Source organism: Mycothermus thermophilus, assembly GCF_041956435.1.
Source record: "Mycothermus thermophilus strain CBS 625.91 unplaced genomic scaffold VTJ04scaffold_3, whole genome shotgun sequence".
Classification (NCBI taxonomy): Eukaryota; Fungi; Ascomycota; class Sordariomycetes; order Sordariales; family Chaetomiaceae; genus Mycothermus; species Mycothermus thermophilus.
Genome location: NW_027191429.1, coordinates 1,842,906 through 1,858,004, shown reverse-complemented (window position 1 = coordinate 1,858,004; position 15,099 = coordinate 1,842,906). Strand labels below are relative to the sequence as shown.

Here is a 15,099-nt window from a genome sequence, read left to right as displayed (position 1 = left end):
GCGAAATGCCAAGGCTAAACCCTTACATAAGCCGGTCTTGGACCCCTGCACCCAATGAAGGGCGTCGGCAGCTGCTGGAGTTGAACTTTTTTCGATTTGGGATTCAAGTGCGAAGTGCGGCATTGGCTTTTGTGGTTTGGGGACGACGACGACGAGACAACAACGGTGCCACTGCCCGTCCACCGCCACCGCCCCGACCCGTTGCCGACTCATTCGACTCCGACGACCTCCAATTCCCACGCTTCTGCCATTCGAGGGTCGTCTTGCACATCCTCGGGGTGCTGAGCGCCACCCACTTCGACACCCCTCCTTCCGCACCACTTCCCACCACACTCCTCCGTTTCTACCCATGAAGAGGTTAAGGCTCGACCGATTGACCGGCCAGCTCCTGCTGGCTCGTCCGAGGGCTGTGTCTCGGTCTGCATCGGTCCCCCGAACCGCTCTCCGGGCCCCGGCTCTCCCCCTCTCCGTCCCGCGGTGCACTGCCGTGAGGAGCCAGTCTACCGCCGCTGCACCCTCAATACCCACCGAGAACAACACCGAAACCACCTCAAGTATAGTCGAGGATGACTTCGACGACCACACGGACCCCGTCCGTTTTCCTCCGCTCGAGGAACTCCCGCCCCACGCCACCAGCATGCCCTCCCCGCCCCCGCATCGCGCTCTCGAGTCCGCAAAACTGGCGGCTCTGCACGCCCGTCTCGCCCTCCCCATAAAACTCCCGCTGCAAACGCTCGCACGAGCCCTTGTCGACGCGTCCGCCGACCCGAATCCGGCTTTCAACAACTCTACCCTCGCCTTCGTCGGCCAGTCGCTGATCCACTACCATGTAGCCGAGTACCTCATGTGCCGCTACCCCCGTCTCCCGATGGACATCCTCTTCGCCGCCATGAAGGGCTACGCCGGCCCGGCCACCCTCCACCACGTCGCGCGGTCATGGGGTATCGAGCACGCCGCAGCGCCGGGCGGCGAGGTCGACCCGGGCCTGCTGCAATTCTCCATGGAGAAACCGGGCGACGCCATCACGGGGTTCGGTTACCGCCGCTCCGAGCTGGACGGGATGCGCAAGTACAAGTGGCGGCACGGCATCAACAGCCGGGTGGTGTTTGACGACGACTTTGGCGAGGTGGTGGACCCGGAGGCCGACAAGGAGAACCTGCGCAAGCGCAGCAACCTGCAGTACGGCGACGAGTACACGCGCTCGCTGGCCGAGCGGGCCTACGCCAACTGCGCGCGCGCCGTCGTCGGCGCCCTCTACGCCCACGTCGGCCGCGAGCAGGCCAAAGCCTTCATCCGCGCCCACATCCTGTCCCGCCACCTCGACGTCAGCCAGCTGTTTGCCTTCAAGAAGCCCGTCCGCGAGCTCAACATGCTCTGTGCCCGCGAAGACTTCGAGCCGCCCGTCGCGAGGCTTTTGTCCGAGACGGGTCGCCTGTCGCGCACCCCCGTGTTTGTGGTTGGCATTTTCTCGGGCAACGACAAACTCGGCGAAGGCGCCGGCCCGAGCTTGGAGCATGCCCGTGTCAAGGCTGCCATCAACGCTCTCAAGAGCTGGTATCTCTACAGCCCCGGCGAGCACGTCCGCGTGCCGAGCGATATGCTCTCGGAGAATGCCAAGCCTTGGGAGCCGGTGTATATTGATATGGGCGAGATTGTTGGGCGGTAAAAGGGGGGAGTTGATGGTGTTGCTCAGACAAGAGACATCTGTCCGAAGGAAACGATTCGAAATGGGGTTGGAAAGAGAACGAAGGGCGGCCTGGAGGTTCAGACCAAACAGGATGGGTATGCGCGCCGGCACACAGGGAAAATCAACCTGGCTCTATGGGGGATGTGTCTGTGGCTGTGGGGTCTTGTCGAGAGAATCATCGATTTACGGACGGTCTTTTGACCTGTTCCTCTCTCTCCCTTGTTCTCTCCTCTCCGCCCTAGCGATTTCCATCCAAAGCAGGCGGCGGAGGGGGGGCCCCTGCCACACGGTGGATGAATCAACGAGTGTTGAGATAGAGAAATGGCGCGCGAAAACGTGTACAAAAAACCATGTCCTTCATACACAAACACACACGCCGCCGCCGGTCATGAGCATTCGGCGAACTTCACTTGACAGGCCATGAAGGGTCGGGGAAACCGGGATGGGAGAGACATGACTACCTTACTCCTGTCGTCAGTGTATTGTACTTTATGTATATGTATTTTTGGTTGCCATAGTACACGAGGCGGTGGCGGGGGCTTCAATGTAGAAAGCATGTCCATATATCTCTCCCCAAGATTCCGTGAGGGTGTGATATAGCGCGCCTCTTCTTTTTGAATCCGTCATTACATACATAACAGACATCTACTCGTAACTACCCCCCTCAATTGCTTTCTTCGGACTTACTCACCTCCAACCTACTGAGGTCAGGCAGGTAGACACAACTCAACAACCACACGGACGCCCTCCACCGTGGTCTATCAACACCAATACTCCCCCTTACCAGCCAAACATCCAAAACACTCACTCAACTAAAATGATCCCCCTGCCGCTTCAACATCTTCCACAGCATATCCCCCCTCTCCCTCTCCTTCCTCAGCCTCTTCTTCCTCTCGTACACCGCGCGCACCGTCGCCCGTATCCTCTCCTTACCCTCGGCATAATTCCCCCTGGCCAGCGCCACCACCTGCTCCACCTGCTCCGGCGTGTACACAAAGTTCCACGTGCTCAAGAAATCCGTGGTGGCCACGTCCAACCCGGGGGCGGCGCGCTCGTTGGCCAGCAAGGGGAGGTAGATGACGGTGATGCCCGCGTCCGGGGCGGTGAGGCGCGGCCAGGCGGTGGCGTCGTCGACGGGCGGCGGGGGCGGCTCGGAGGAGCGCTCCGAGGTCGAGCCGACCCAGACAGTGCAGTAGCCGAGCTCGGCGGCGGCGGAGGTTTGGCGCGCGGATTCGGGGGTGATGGCTTTCTCGCCGATAGATTTGGGTGGTGGGTGTGTCGTTTCTACTCCTGTTGAGGATGATGATGATGATGGGGCATGCTGCTGCTCTGCCTTGGCCGAGGCCATTTTGTCTTCGGCCTCGGCGGCGGAGTGGGCTTGGGCTTCTTCCAGCTGGGAGGCGGTCACGGACGGGGATTCGGTGGGTTTCGGCCACCCGGCGCCGACGGGCCAGCCCTTGATGTTGCGCTGCCGGGCGTAACCCTCGACGACGGAGAGCCAGTTGTCGGTCTTGATGTCGGCCGACGCGTCGAAGGCGACGATGATGTCGACGTCGCGCCCCGGTCGGAGCAGAGGGTAGATGGGGAGGTTGTTGGACATGCCGGCATCCATGAGCTGGATGTATTCGTTGTCGTAGACGTTGCGGGGAACCGTCTTGGGAAGCTTGCCGTACATGCCGTGCACGAAATTGGGCAGGCTCGCGGGATCGAAGGGGTGGACCTTGCTCAGGTCGTCGTTGTAGCCCCAGATCAAGTCGTCGAGCGCCTGCATGCCGCTGAGGCTCTTGACGACCGGCCGGACTTCGCGGTAGTAATGGCTGAGAGTTGCGCAAAAGGCGCTACCCCAGATGCCGAGCAATAGAGGCATACGAACCTCAGGCAAGCGGAAGCCCGTTTGGGAGGGAAGGTCGGAGCCATCCTTGAACTTGCGGCCCATGGCCCAAGTCGGGATACCGGCCTGGAACTCCTCGCAGAAGAACTCGTAGGGAGTCATTTCAAACCACTGGAACCACGACTCTCGTTTCGCCCTCTCTTTCGCCTCTTCTGACAAAGAACCCGGACCGGCGTACTCGGGAGAGTCCACTTCGGGAATTTCATGACGCACTGCCGTGTAAATAGGAAGCGGGTTCTGACCGTACTTGATGTATTCTCGCTGGTTGGACAGCTTGAAATCCTTCTCGTTGACCCCGAGCTCGCCCTTTGGTACCAGCAGTCTTCCGGCCAGCAACATGCCGTAAATATCGACAAGACCGAAATCGGCCCCAGGATCGCCCTTGAGCTTCTCCACGAGGCCGCTTAAGAGATACTTGTTGGTGGGCGCCGTGGTCAGCGAGTCGAAGGCCACGGGCGGGTAAGCAATATGTGTGTCCAGGCGTGTCTTGAGGTGGTCGATAACCGTGCGGAAGTCGGCGCGCGTGACGGACGAGTAGAGGAGCGACTGGAGCCAGCACGAGCCGCTCACACCTGAAATGTAGGTCGCGCAGTCGAACAGGCCGTCCTCGGCGCTGGCCATGAACGAGCCCGTCCCGGCAACCAGGGCTCTCAGCCCACCTCCTGAGCCGCACATGGCGATAGTGGGGACATCATCCGGGTGAATGTCCCTCTCGTCAATCCCAAGGAAGCGGGCCAGGGCTGGCACGATCATCCTCCGCCTCCGCTCCAGGAACACCTTCTCGTCATCGCACAGGTCGTTTGACACGCGGACCTTGGCCGAGTACTGGATCTCGGGGTGAATGTAGGGATCATTGGCCTCGCTCCAGATCTCGGCAGCCAGCGACCCGGGTGCCATGTTCAGCTCGCGCTGCAGCTTCCGGAGGTAGCCGGGGACGGACTTGGTCCACTCAGGCAAGATAAGGTCGACAACCTTCTCTGTCAGGTCCTCGGTAGAGGGAACAAACGAGAGGTTGGAGAATGAATTTGAGAACTTTGCCCAAGCCGACTGCTCGTCATCGTCGTTGCCGCCGTCCGGGTTGGAGGACTTGTCTTGTGCTTGGGCGGGACGGGCTATCGCCGGCCCCGCCTCCTTGGATGTCAGATGCTGCACGGCATGATCAATATCATCAGCCGGATAGAGCCAGAGAGCAAGCAATGCACTGGTGAGGATCACCGATATTGACTTGGTGAGCCGGACCTTTTGACGATGTCGGCGCGGAGAGAGGATCAGACCACGGCGTTGGGCGAGCTGCTGTCCCACGTGGGAGGGCAGACGTGGCTGAGCGATGCTCTGTGAGACGACAATGCCGTGTCTCAGGGACGGAGACAGAATTGTCCGTCTCATGGCGTTGAGACAGGCCAGGTTCCGGGCCGTAATGCCTGTGCTCGCCATGGTGGTATGGTGTTTGGCAAAACAGAACACGTCTACGGAGTAATTGGACCGCGCTGTCGAGGTGCTTCAGGTACCGATTGCTCCGTATCGGGCCGGTGACGTTAACAGCGCAAGTCAATGGGGCAATCAGTTCTCAAACATGGTCAATTGATTCATGGGAAGACAACTCTATGGTTCCAAAGTGAATGTAAATTGTAAATGTCATTTCTAACCTGAGATTTTTATTCTGTGATGGCTACAAGTTGACGAGGAAGAGAGCAAATTGAAGTCAGAGCTTTCCATCCTCCTGAAAAGACCAGAGCTCGGTTTGTCCTGCCCTGCTCTGCCCCTGACATCATTCCTCGTCAACGAAAGGAGCCGACGGATTCAGGAACAGGTGGGGAACCTCGTTGAGAAACCCTAACCCTATCCTATTGCTTGGATGGAATTTCCATGCCCTTGGATCCTCGACCTGGAACTTCCATATTCTCCTTTTTATTCTGGACGGGTGCCATAGCCGGTCTGATCGACGATTGTCTGCCTAGTGCACCATGATGCTATGATATGTAGTACTGCTGACTCCCTCTTGTTCGCACATTCTAGATGTTCTTGCAATGACATTGAGGGTTTTGGTGTCTCATTGTCGGTTACGAATCTGGGTTTCTTTTGAATCTCAGAGCAAAATCTGGTGGACTACGTAGTGTACCTCAGATATGATGACTCTGCAACTCAGCCCGCGCCGCTTGGACGCCAGCAACGGTTACACGCAAGGACAATGCGCTGTTGCGCGGTGGGATGACCTGCGGGGACACCTATAACAGACACAGTAAGCATGGAGGATGGAAAACGGAGGTTGTTGGAGGACGATTCAACGCCGTAAAGAGGCATTCCAAGTCACGACCAACACCTGGGCACAGGATATCAGGTCCACGGGACGTAAGAGTAAACCAACCAAGCACAGGATATCAGGTTGTCAGCCCTCGTATCTGCTGCGTTGGGGACAGTTGCATGCTCGTGTCAAAGACGGTCATGTCCAGCATGACAGATGCCATTTCGGCTACTACCGAGAGGAAACAATGTTTCAACCCGATCGACGTCTCTTTCTGAGCAGTACTGTGTAGTACCTACGGATATGTGCTGTCAGCCCAGTTGAAGCCTGTTGACCCGTCGAAGGCTAGGCCAAGCGCAGCTTCGAGCACATTTTTGAGAGTTGCAGGAGTCTCAGACAAGCAAGCATCTTGAATTTGCTTCCCTCAAGCAGAGAAACCAACATCGGGTTCCACCACGTGATATTCGAGATGAAGGATTGCAGGGGCAGAGGGAGCCAGTCCGGGGTTCTTGTCCTGGATCTGTCCACGGCTTGACCCGCCGTCGTGAGGATTCCAGGGTTCCTTCTCGACGGCATCCATCCCTTCCACAAGATTCGCTCTGTTCAGTGGGCTTGCACTTCTGCATGCAACCAATACTCTAGGGCTCCGTTGAACGCTCACCTGTGGTGTTCCCCCGCAGCATTCCCCCAGGCAATTGGTGCAGAAACAAAGAGCATCGCGGGTCGAACCCTCTGTTGGACTCGATTGGCCCAAACCAGGTGATTTTGGATGCAAGTGAAGTCCAAGATCCATGTCGTTCCTCGTCGTCCTCGTCCTCCTCTGGTCAGGCCGCGAATCTTCCCCCCGGTCTGGGGACCGGCAGCCATTGGCACGGGTCTGGCCAATGAGGACGCGCGACACCCCTGCCGCTAATAATGTCGCTCGCAGGCCCCCTGGCACTTGGTCGTCCCGGAGCTGGTGCGTGCCCAGCGGCGCGACCCCCTTTTGCTCGACGCAGGCCAAAAGCCAAAGCTGCCAGTTAATCTCCCTATTCTTGTCGTCGCACTCGAAATTTTTCCCTTTTGACGACCTCAACTCTTCCCCAACCCTTCGCCATCCATCACTTGGTCCTTTTTGATACTTTCTCAACGCTCTTTTCCCGTCGTATTTTGTTGCCTGCGGCCAGATTTGAGTCATTCTCCTCTTCTGCGCCCACTACCGCATCCTCTTCTCGCGCAGACGTCTCGGACACGATACGCGACTGACCCGGTACGTGCCTGAATTCCCACTTCTCCTTGTCGCCCATCCCCGAGTCTTTCCCATCGCATCGCGTTGTGCGACCTGTCGTGTGTTCAATGGGCCTAGAGTTGGGTGGTTTGGCGGTTTCCCCTTGTGGTGTGTTGAAGAATCGACATTGGATGGAGATTCGTCGCATCTAGGGGAGCACCAGACTCAGAGCCCCATCTCTGCCTGCATGAAATCACCGTCAACCCTGACGAAACAAACACGCGAGAGGCGACTTCTCTTTGCTGGGTCTTCTCTTACCCATGGAAGTTCACAACACCGGACATTGACGGACGAGCCAAAACAAAATCGTGGAACATCGATTGACTGACGGCGATTCCTTGTGCTTTTGCAGATTCTGTCCCGTTCCTTCCTTCACACTCTCTTTCTCCTTCGCTCGCTACCGTCTCTGCCACAATGGGTAAGCACACCTGCCTTTGGTTGTTTGATCGTGCGTCGACATGTCTGTGTCTTTGGGAAGCCACGGCGGAGCCTGCCTGCATCTTGCTCCTCTTCTGTTTGCTCGGGAGACCGATAGCATTTGTCCAGAAACAACAGCTACGGACCTGATTGAGTCCGCGTCAACCATCGCAACACTCCCGGTCGCATCTCAATCCGGCCATTCTCGCCGTTTCCACTCGCCCGAGCATCACCATCACTTCGTGACGAAACATGGACAGTCCACGGAAACCCGATGGAGCTGCTGGTGGGAATGTCTCCCAAAGCGCAGCCATTGGCCAGAATCCGGGGCATGAGCCGACCAGCCGTGGCAGAATTGTGCTTGGGGAGTCAACCACACTCTTGCCGGGGCCGGAGTATCGGACACCCAGCCAACTGCTGTCGGAAATGGCCTCAACGCCGCGGCTCCCTATGTTGACGTCGCTCTCGTACGGCGGCCTGGATCCCAGTGCCACAAAGCCACCAGATTCCCCAGGCTCTGAGGAAGGTCTGCTTGAGAAGCTAGGCTCCGCGTGCTCCCAGACACAGACTCCCACGCATCTTTAGGCACCCTATGTTCCAAAGAGCAAACAGATGCTGACAGTCTGATTCGCAGCTTCAAACGGTATTGACACAGAATTCCCCTCCCCTACTCTCGCGGTCTCGGGACCGAGTGCCCTGACCTCGCCGTCTGGATCGGAACTTTATCGCCAAGCTCCATCTGACACTGTCGCTGCAGCGCCTTCTCAAACTACCGAGCAGAACATTGTCCGCCGGAAGCTGACGGGCTACGTCGGCTTTGCTAACCTCCCTAACCAATGGCACCGGAAGAGCGTCCGCAAGGGCTTCAACTTCAATGTGATGGTCGTTGGTGCGTGATCTCCCCGTTTTTGGCCCGGTTGCAAACGGCCGAGCTGACCCGTCTCGTCAACAGGTGAATCCGGCCTCGGCAAGTCCACCCTGGTCAACACCCTCTTCAACACCTCACTGTACCCGCCCAAGGAGCGCAAGGGGCCCAGCCTGGACATCATCCCCAAGACTGTCACCATTCAGTCCATCAGCGCCGACATCGAGGAGGCTGGTGTCCGCCTTCGTCTGACTGTTGTCGACACCCCCGGCTTTGGTGACTTCGTCAACAACGACGAGTCGTGGAGGCCCATTGTCGACAACATCGAGCAGCGCTTCGATGCCTACCTGGATGCTGAGAACAGGATCAACCGCATGAACATTGTGGATAACCGCATCCATGCGTGTGTGTTCTTCATCCAGCCCACCGGCCACTCGCTGAAGCCCCTCGATATTGAGGTCATGAAGCGTCTGCACACCAAGGTCAACCTGATTCCGGTCATCGCCAAGGCTGATACCCTCACCGACGAGGAGGTTGCCCTTTTCAAGGCCAGGGTACGTTTTCTGTGTCCCTCTCTTTTTTGTGCTTGTCTAACTGGGCATTGTAGATTCTCGCCGACATCAAGCACCACAATATCCAGATCTTCGAGGGTCCTCGCTACGAGCTCGATGACGAGGAAACCATCGCCGAGAACAACGAGATCATGTCCAAGGTTCCCTTCGCTGTTGTTGGCGCCAACACCGAGGTCACCACCGCCGATGGCCGTCGTGTCCGTGGCCGCAGCTACCCGTGGGGTGTCATCGAGGTGGACAATGAGGAGCACTGCGACTTCGTCAAGCTCCGCCAGATGCTCATCCGCACCCACATGGAGGAGCTCAAGGAGCACACCAACAACGTGCTCTACGAGAACTACCGCACTGACAAGCTGATCGCTATGGGCGTCTCGCAAGACCCGAGTGTGTTCAAGGAGGTCAACCCTGCCGTCAAGCAGGAGGAGGAGCGCCACCTCCACGAGCAGAAGCTCGCCAAGATGGAGGCCGAGATGAAGATGGTCTTCCAGCAGAAGGTTGCCGAGAAGGAAGCCAAGCTGAAGCAGAGCGAGGAGGAGCTGTACGCCCGCCACCGCGAGATGAAGGAACAGCTCGAGCGACAACGACTCGAGCTCGAGGAGAAGAAGGCGAGACTCGAGAGTGGCCGGCCGCTGGAGAAGGAACCCAAGAGGAAGGGGTTCTCTCTCCGGTAACCTCGGCCACTCTAGGCCCCCCGGCGCATCTTCGACGACTTGTTCGCTTCTTTTTTTTCTTTTTCTCTCATGATGCCCCAACAATACCAGCCTGCCGCCTCTTTTCCTTTTTTTGTGTCTGCTTTCTTTTCACGTTTCGTCTTTTAATTACATCCCCTTAATCAGACCCCATTTTCGGGAACAAAAAGTCATGCGAAAGGCGGCCGAGGATTCCTGCGACGGCGTACTTCGGGTGGGTTGGGGAAGTGCTTCGCTGTCGGCGCACAAGGGAGTGCTGCCAGAGCTGGCACGAGCAGTCACTGGACCATCAAGGTTTCTCACCGTCTGAGACGGGGGGCAAACCTTCCATTTATCGATGTTTGACTTGACTGGACCATTAGTCAACCTGTTTGCGCTCCCTGACGACTCCGACGACAGACAACCGAATTCACTTCGATGGGGAGGCACAACCGGCTCGCTGGATCCCGGCCGACCGACGCAAGCCGCCATACCCGGGGCTGTCCTGACTGACGATGTCATCATGGGGATTGACTGGAGGATGTGCTTATCGCGGATGGGAATGATAAGGGTTTTGCGCTGGGAGGGAACTAGGACAACGGGTGGGTTTGGCTTGGACGGAGGAAGATGTTTTCTTCTTGATACCCCCTGGGTTATTCGTTCCCCTTCGTCTTGGGCTTTTTCCGACCACCTCAGCCACGTCACCTCATCTTTGCCTCTCTGGTCACTGCCCCTTCGATCATGTCGAAAACACAAACATCCAAAAACATCGGGCTGTCGCCACAGCTCTGTCTCTCTCTCTCTGGTTTTGTTTTTCCTAGCCTAGCTTTGTCGTTCTTCAGCACCCCAATATTAGTCGTTGTTTTACTTACCTATTTTGGTTCCCCCTTCTGCCTTTGTAACCGAGTGTCGTCTCTCTCTGGAATAAAGTGGTCTCCCTTGGTCAATCGATCTGACCCCGTGAAGTTTGTATCCTGCTTTGTGAGATGACACGAAGGACACATTATTTGAGATGTCGCCATTGCGGGCCTGGAATACGTCCTGAGAACCGAAAACGTGGCCGAGATCATGGGAGTATATTTTACCTATTTTACAGTTACACAAGTCTACCGCCTACCCCAACACCCAAAGTACCTAGTACATAGCGTTCGTGGCATACACATCCATCCATGTATACATTTGCCATCCATCCATCCTCTATTCTTGTCTTTAGAACCGGGAGACCGGTGACAACAACAGGCAGGCTGATTTGCCCATCAACCGTCTTCTCCCGTTTCTTGCTCCCCTTTTCCACCATCTCATTCCCAACTCTTCCTACCCTCACTCCTCTCTCCCAAGATAGCTTGACATAACAACCACCTCTCCTCTCCTCCCCCGCTTAACGCCTCTTCAGGTACCAGTTAAAGGCCAACTGGTTCAGCATAGGCGGGAACGGCGTGGGCACCTCTGCCGACCCAGGCCTGGCGACCGGATGGCGGAGATACACGGCGGCGCAAATCTTGTGGTTGACCTCGAGATAGCGGGGGATGAAGGCGAACGCAGGCATCCAGTCACGGGGCCTCCAGGGGGTGGCGTACGGCTTTGACGGATCGTAGGGGTTCTCTGCCTCCTCCTTGGCCAGGTGCTGGATCACTTTCAACTGGGCGGGAGTCAGGAGGGCGGGGTTGGCCTTGTGTTTTTCGAGGCGCTCCTGGTCAAGCTCCTCGGCTTTCTTTTGTTGCTCGTCGAGCTTGGCGCGGCGCTCAGCGGGGGACAGGGTAAGGTTGTCGACCAACTCGGCCAGCTCGGCCTCGACCGCGTCGAGCTCGGCTTGGGACTTACTGCCCGCCTTGCTCATCGAGGTCTTGATCTCGCGCAGGATCTTGCGGATGGCCTTTTTGTGCTTGGCGCGCAGGACGTCGGATTTGGCCACCATGAAGCGCTTGGCGCGGTCCTTGAGGGCGAGGAGCGCCTCGCGGTGCTTTTTGGCGGCTTCGGATCCGGCAGGGGAGGACGACTCCGAGGCTTCTTCTGCGGAGGCCTCGGCGGTTTCTTCGGCCTCCTCGGCTGCGTCTTGTCCTTCTTCGGCGGCGGATGAGGCGGACTTGCCGCCTTGGGTGGGACGCTTGGGCATGCCGGTCGCCATCAACACGCGCTCGGGATTGACTTGGAACATATCGCCTGGGTTGAGGAGGTATTGGGGATGCCGCATCTGGCAGGGAGGAGAAGAAGGTGTCAGCAGGGGAACGGAGAACAGGACGGAGATGCATAGGGAAGAGATGCTAGCAAGTTCCATACCCTCTTGCCATTGACCGTGACGGCGCCGTGGAGGACGAACTGGCGTGCCTGCCTCGCGCTGCTGGCAAACATGGCGCGGAAGACGGCAATATCAAGACGGCGCTCCTGGGCAGCGAAGGCCATCTGCATGTAGGGGGTGGGCTCGTCACGATTTCCGCGGTTCCGGATAATGTCGGAGGGGTTGGTGCCGGGAGCAACCTCGAGACCGGAGCCACGACCGGCGGCTTGCTCGCTGCCGTCGTGGCGGGCCATGTAGGCCGGGTCCATGTTGACGACGGAGCGCAGGCGGCGGCTGAACATGCGCTCCCATTGCCCCTCCCTGATGTGCTCGCCGTGGTATGGACGGGTCGTGGACTTGGCGTACCATTTCTGTTGGAAATACGTCTTGCTGGTGAGGAAGTTGGGGACTTTGAAGCGAGCGAGGTTGTACAGGTTGTATTTGTTCCACGTCTGGCGGAGTTTCTGCGCGGGGAATGCGGCATCAGCAAGGTGCTCGAGGGGGAGCAATGGCTCTGGTGAGAGAGGCTCTGAGACTCACAGGGCGCTTGAGGCCGTGGTACCTCAACAACCTGCGGTGCCTCATGGTGGGTGGTGGGTGGGTAGGTGTGTCTTTGGCTAAGCTATTTCACTACGGGTGTAGCTGGAACAGGGACCGGCGATGGCAGCGCGGGGAGGTGAAATATCGCGGAGTGGGAGGACGGTCAGGGCTGTCGACGGTGGCTCCGGGGACTCGGGTGGCCTGGGAGGCCAATTCGAAGGTCAATGACTGACGGGGGTTTGTGGATTGGCAGCGTTGCTCTGCCTCGACCAGCCAACTCGACTCCCCCAAGGTCCAGTGTGGTCCAGCTGCTCGGCGATCAACGGCTCCCGAAAAAGTTTCCCACGATTGCAAGTGAATCGGGAACCCACTATCCGCATTGGGCGGGCTGTCTCACGTGAGGACAGGGGGGTCAGTCATGTACGGTACGAAACCTTACGTGACATTACGGCTCTTGTGACATTCCCGTGCTGCTGCGGTTTCTCCACTCGAAAACTGCGGCCTCTGCCGCTGCGGGGCAACTTGGCGCTAGAGATCGCCATGATTTTGGGCGGTCAGGACAGGCAGAAACGAAGGCTACACTATCACCAGGCAACGGACAGTGGGCTCCGCATCTGTTTCGACTTTTTTTTCTTCCTGCAGGGCGCTTCGAGAGAAACAATGGCATGTGGGGCCCAATTGGAAATACAAGCAAAAAGTCAAACAATAGAATACAAATCTCGAATGTTGTGGTGTATTGTTTCGTAGTCAACTCTCTTTATTGTGCTAATTGTCGGTTGGTTTGCGCTTTTGTTTGGTTACTGGATACTATTGTTACACGCGCTTCATGTGACTCTTGCGAGGGGCCTTGTCGCGCACCTCTCAAGTCCATCCCTGCCGGTGACTCTTTTTCTTGCCGCAAATGCGCCGCGCCTCTGAATCTGGAACTTACCCCACCAACAATTTTGGAGCAAGCGCAAGCTCTTCTGCAACAGCACAGACAAACCCGTCTTCTCCAACTTCTTCTTCCTCTTCCAAACTTCCCTTCCTCCATCCGAGACCCTGCGCTTCCATCTTCTCTTCTCTCCCATTTCTCTGTCCCGCATCATCATCAATCTCCGTCGCTTGATTGCCCATTCCCGAATTTTTATCTGTCTTCGATTCGTGCGACCGAGTCCTGTCGTCGTCGCCTCGCTTCTCCGTTCGTCACCTCTCGGTTCCTTGCATCACCATCAAACCCTCTCGGTCGCATCACCCTTTGCCGTCGATATGGCCGACACTGTGACCAAGGACCAGACCGAGGTGGCCCCTGCTACCGCCGAGGCTCAGCCTGTTGACGCTACGTCTGCTGCGCCTACCGCATCAACTGAGGAGGCTCCCAAGACTGAGGAGACTCGGAACGGCGCCGAGAAGAAGGCCGACGATGCCACCAAGACGGAGGCTCCGAAGACAGAGGAGAAGAAGCCTGCCAACGGCGCGAAATCCTCTGCGCGCGTCGATCCCCGCGAGTTCAAGAAGAACCGCAAGTATGATCCGACCACGCAGCCCATCACGGATGATCCTGTGAAGATCCGGAGCCAGGTGCGTCGCCTTTACTTTCCGTCGCCGCCATCCCCCCTTAGCGCTAACAAATTCTGCCCCATAGGTCGAGTTTTACTTCAGCGACAGCAATCTCCCCACCGACAAGTTCATGTGGGAAAGCACGGGCGGCGAGCAAAACAAGCCCATGTCGCTCAAGACCATTTGCAGCTTCAAGCGCATGCGCCAATTCCAGCCCTACAGCGCCGTAGTCGCCGCCCTGAAGGAAAGCAACTTCCTCGTCGTCGAGGGCGAGGAGGGTAACGAGACGGTCAGGCGCCGTAAGGCCTATGTTTCGTCCACCGAGGCCCAGAAGGCCCGTCTCGCTGCGTCCATCTATGCCAAGGGCTTCGGCGAGGAGGAGCCCTCCACCCAGTTCGACATCGAGGCCTTCTTTGCCAAGTACGGTCACGTCAAGCTCGTCAAGCTGCGCCGCACCGCAGAGGAAGTCTTCAAGGGCTCCGTCTTCGTCGAGTTCGCATCCGCCGAGGAGGCCGATGCCTTCGTCAACCTTGACCCCAAACCCACCTGGAAGGGCAACGAGTTGCTGGTCATGAAGAAGCAAGCCTACCTTGACGAGAAGAACCGCCAGATCAAGGAGGGCCTGATCGAGCCCAACACCAACCGTCGCAGGGTCTTCTTTGAAGGCAGGGAAAAGGGTGGCATTCGCGGCGGAAGGGGTGGTCAACAGGGCCGGTCTGGCGACGACAAGAACAAGGATGGCGACAAGAAGAACGGCTTCAAGGGTGGCCGTGGCGGCCGCGGTCGGGGTCGTGGTGGCCGGAACTTCCGTGGCGGGAGGAACGGCAACGCCAGCCCGCGCGACAAGAAGAAGGAGGAGACCCGGACGAGCACCAATGAGTATGTTTCTCTCCCTTGTTTATCAAACATCGGTTCTCTGTCCGCTAACCATCCGTTCGTTTTCACAGCGTCCAACTCCCGACCATCCAATCCACGGAAGCCAGCAACGGAAAGCGCGCTCGCGAGGACGACGCCGCTGCCGACGCCCCGGCCGCCAAGAAGGTCGATACCAAGCCGGAGCCTGTCGCCGCGCAATGAAGGCCGGGCCTGTGCAATTAAGTGGCGGTACTTGAGAGCTGTCATCCCGTCTGAACGAG

General features: G+C 57.8%; 9 protein-coding genes across 9 annotated transcripts; 4 read left to right on the top strand and 5 right to left on the bottom strand.

Annotated features, from left to right (window-relative positions):
- Window positions 1–349: 349 nt before the first annotated feature.
- On the top strand, window positions 350–1,666 carry VTJ04DRAFT_4791 (mitochondrial 54S ribosomal protein mL44; the record flags this gene model as incomplete). Its single annotated transcript, XM_069362836.1, has 1 exon — window positions 350–1,666. One exon carries the CDS (start codon window positions 350–352, stop codon window positions 1,664–1,666), a length of 1,317 nt encoding a protein of 438 aa, XP_069219743.1.
- A 61-nt stretch (window positions 1,667–1,727) lies between these two features.
- On the top strand, window positions 1,728–2,111 carry VTJ04DRAFT_4790 (uncharacterized protein; the record flags this gene model as incomplete). The annotated part of the gene is made up of 1 exon (XM_069362835.1): window positions 1,728–2,111. The coding sequence occupies one exon, from the start codon at window positions 1,728–1,730 to the stop codon at window positions 2,109–2,111; it is 384 nt and encodes a 127-aa protein (XP_069219742.1).
- A 384-nt stretch (window positions 2,112–2,495) lies between these two features.
- Window positions 2,496–5,012, bottom strand: VTJ04DRAFT_4789 (uncharacterized protein; the record flags this gene model as incomplete). The annotated part of the gene is made up of 1 exon (XM_069362833.1): window positions 2,496–5,012. The coding sequence occupies one exon, from the start codon at window positions 5,010–5,012 to the stop codon at window positions 2,496–2,498; it is 2,517 nt and encodes an 838-aa protein (XP_069219741.1).
- Window positions 5,013–6,644: 1,632 nt separating this feature from the next.
- Window positions 6,645–7,106, bottom strand: VTJ04DRAFT_4788 (uncharacterized protein; the record flags this gene model as incomplete). The annotated part of the gene is made up of 2 exons (XM_069362832.1): window positions 6,645–6,669; window positions 6,925–7,106. The coding sequence occupies 2 exons, from the start codon at window positions 7,104–7,106 to the stop codon at window positions 6,645–6,647; spliced, it is 207 nt and encodes a 68-aa protein (XP_069219740.1).
- Window positions 7,107–7,756: 650 nt separating this feature from the next.
- VTJ04DRAFT_4787 (uncharacterized protein) lies at window positions 7,757–9,612 on the top strand (the record flags this gene model as incomplete). Its single annotated transcript, XM_069362831.1, has 4 exons — window positions 7,757–8,030; window positions 8,139–8,393; window positions 8,457–8,923; window positions 8,977–9,612. The coding sequence occupies 4 exons, from the start codon at window positions 7,757–7,759 to the stop codon at window positions 9,610–9,612; spliced, it is 1,632 nt and encodes a 543-aa protein (XP_069219739.1).
- An 11-nt stretch (window positions 9,613–9,623) lies between these two features.
- Window positions 9,624–10,906, bottom strand: VTJ04DRAFT_4786 (uncharacterized protein; the record flags this gene model as incomplete). Its single annotated transcript, XM_069362830.1, has 3 exons — window positions 9,624–9,730; window positions 9,780–10,431; window positions 10,727–10,906. 3 exons carry the CDS (start codon window positions 10,904–10,906, stop codon window positions 9,624–9,626), a joined length of 939 nt encoding a protein of 312 aa, XP_069219738.1.
- An 81-nt stretch (window positions 10,907–10,987) lies between these two features.
- Window positions 10,988–12,469, bottom strand: VTJ04DRAFT_4785 (mitochondrial 37S ribosomal protein uS4m; the record flags this gene model as incomplete). Its single annotated transcript, XM_069362829.1, has 3 exons — window positions 10,988–11,800; window positions 11,887–12,348; window positions 12,425–12,469. 3 exons carry the CDS (start codon window positions 12,467–12,469, stop codon window positions 10,988–10,990), a joined length of 1,320 nt encoding a protein of 439 aa, XP_069219737.1.
- A 45-nt stretch (window positions 12,470–12,514) lies between these two features.
- Window positions 12,515–12,966, bottom strand: VTJ04DRAFT_4784 (uncharacterized protein; the record flags this gene model as incomplete). The annotated part of the gene is made up of 2 exons (XM_069362828.1): window positions 12,515–12,732; window positions 12,864–12,966. 2 exons carry the CDS (start codon window positions 12,964–12,966, stop codon window positions 12,515–12,517), a joined length of 321 nt encoding a protein of 106 aa, XP_069219736.1.
- Window positions 12,967–13,672: 706 nt separating this feature from the next.
- On the top strand, window positions 13,673–15,040 carry VTJ04DRAFT_4783 (uncharacterized protein; the record flags this gene model as incomplete). The annotated part of the gene is made up of 3 exons (XM_069362827.1): window positions 13,673–13,984; window positions 14,049–14,842; window positions 14,911–15,040. The coding sequence occupies 3 exons, from the start codon at window positions 13,673–13,675 to the stop codon at window positions 15,038–15,040; spliced, it is 1,236 nt and encodes a 411-aa protein (XP_069219735.1).
- Between the last annotated feature and the right edge of the window lie 59 nt (window positions 15,041–15,099).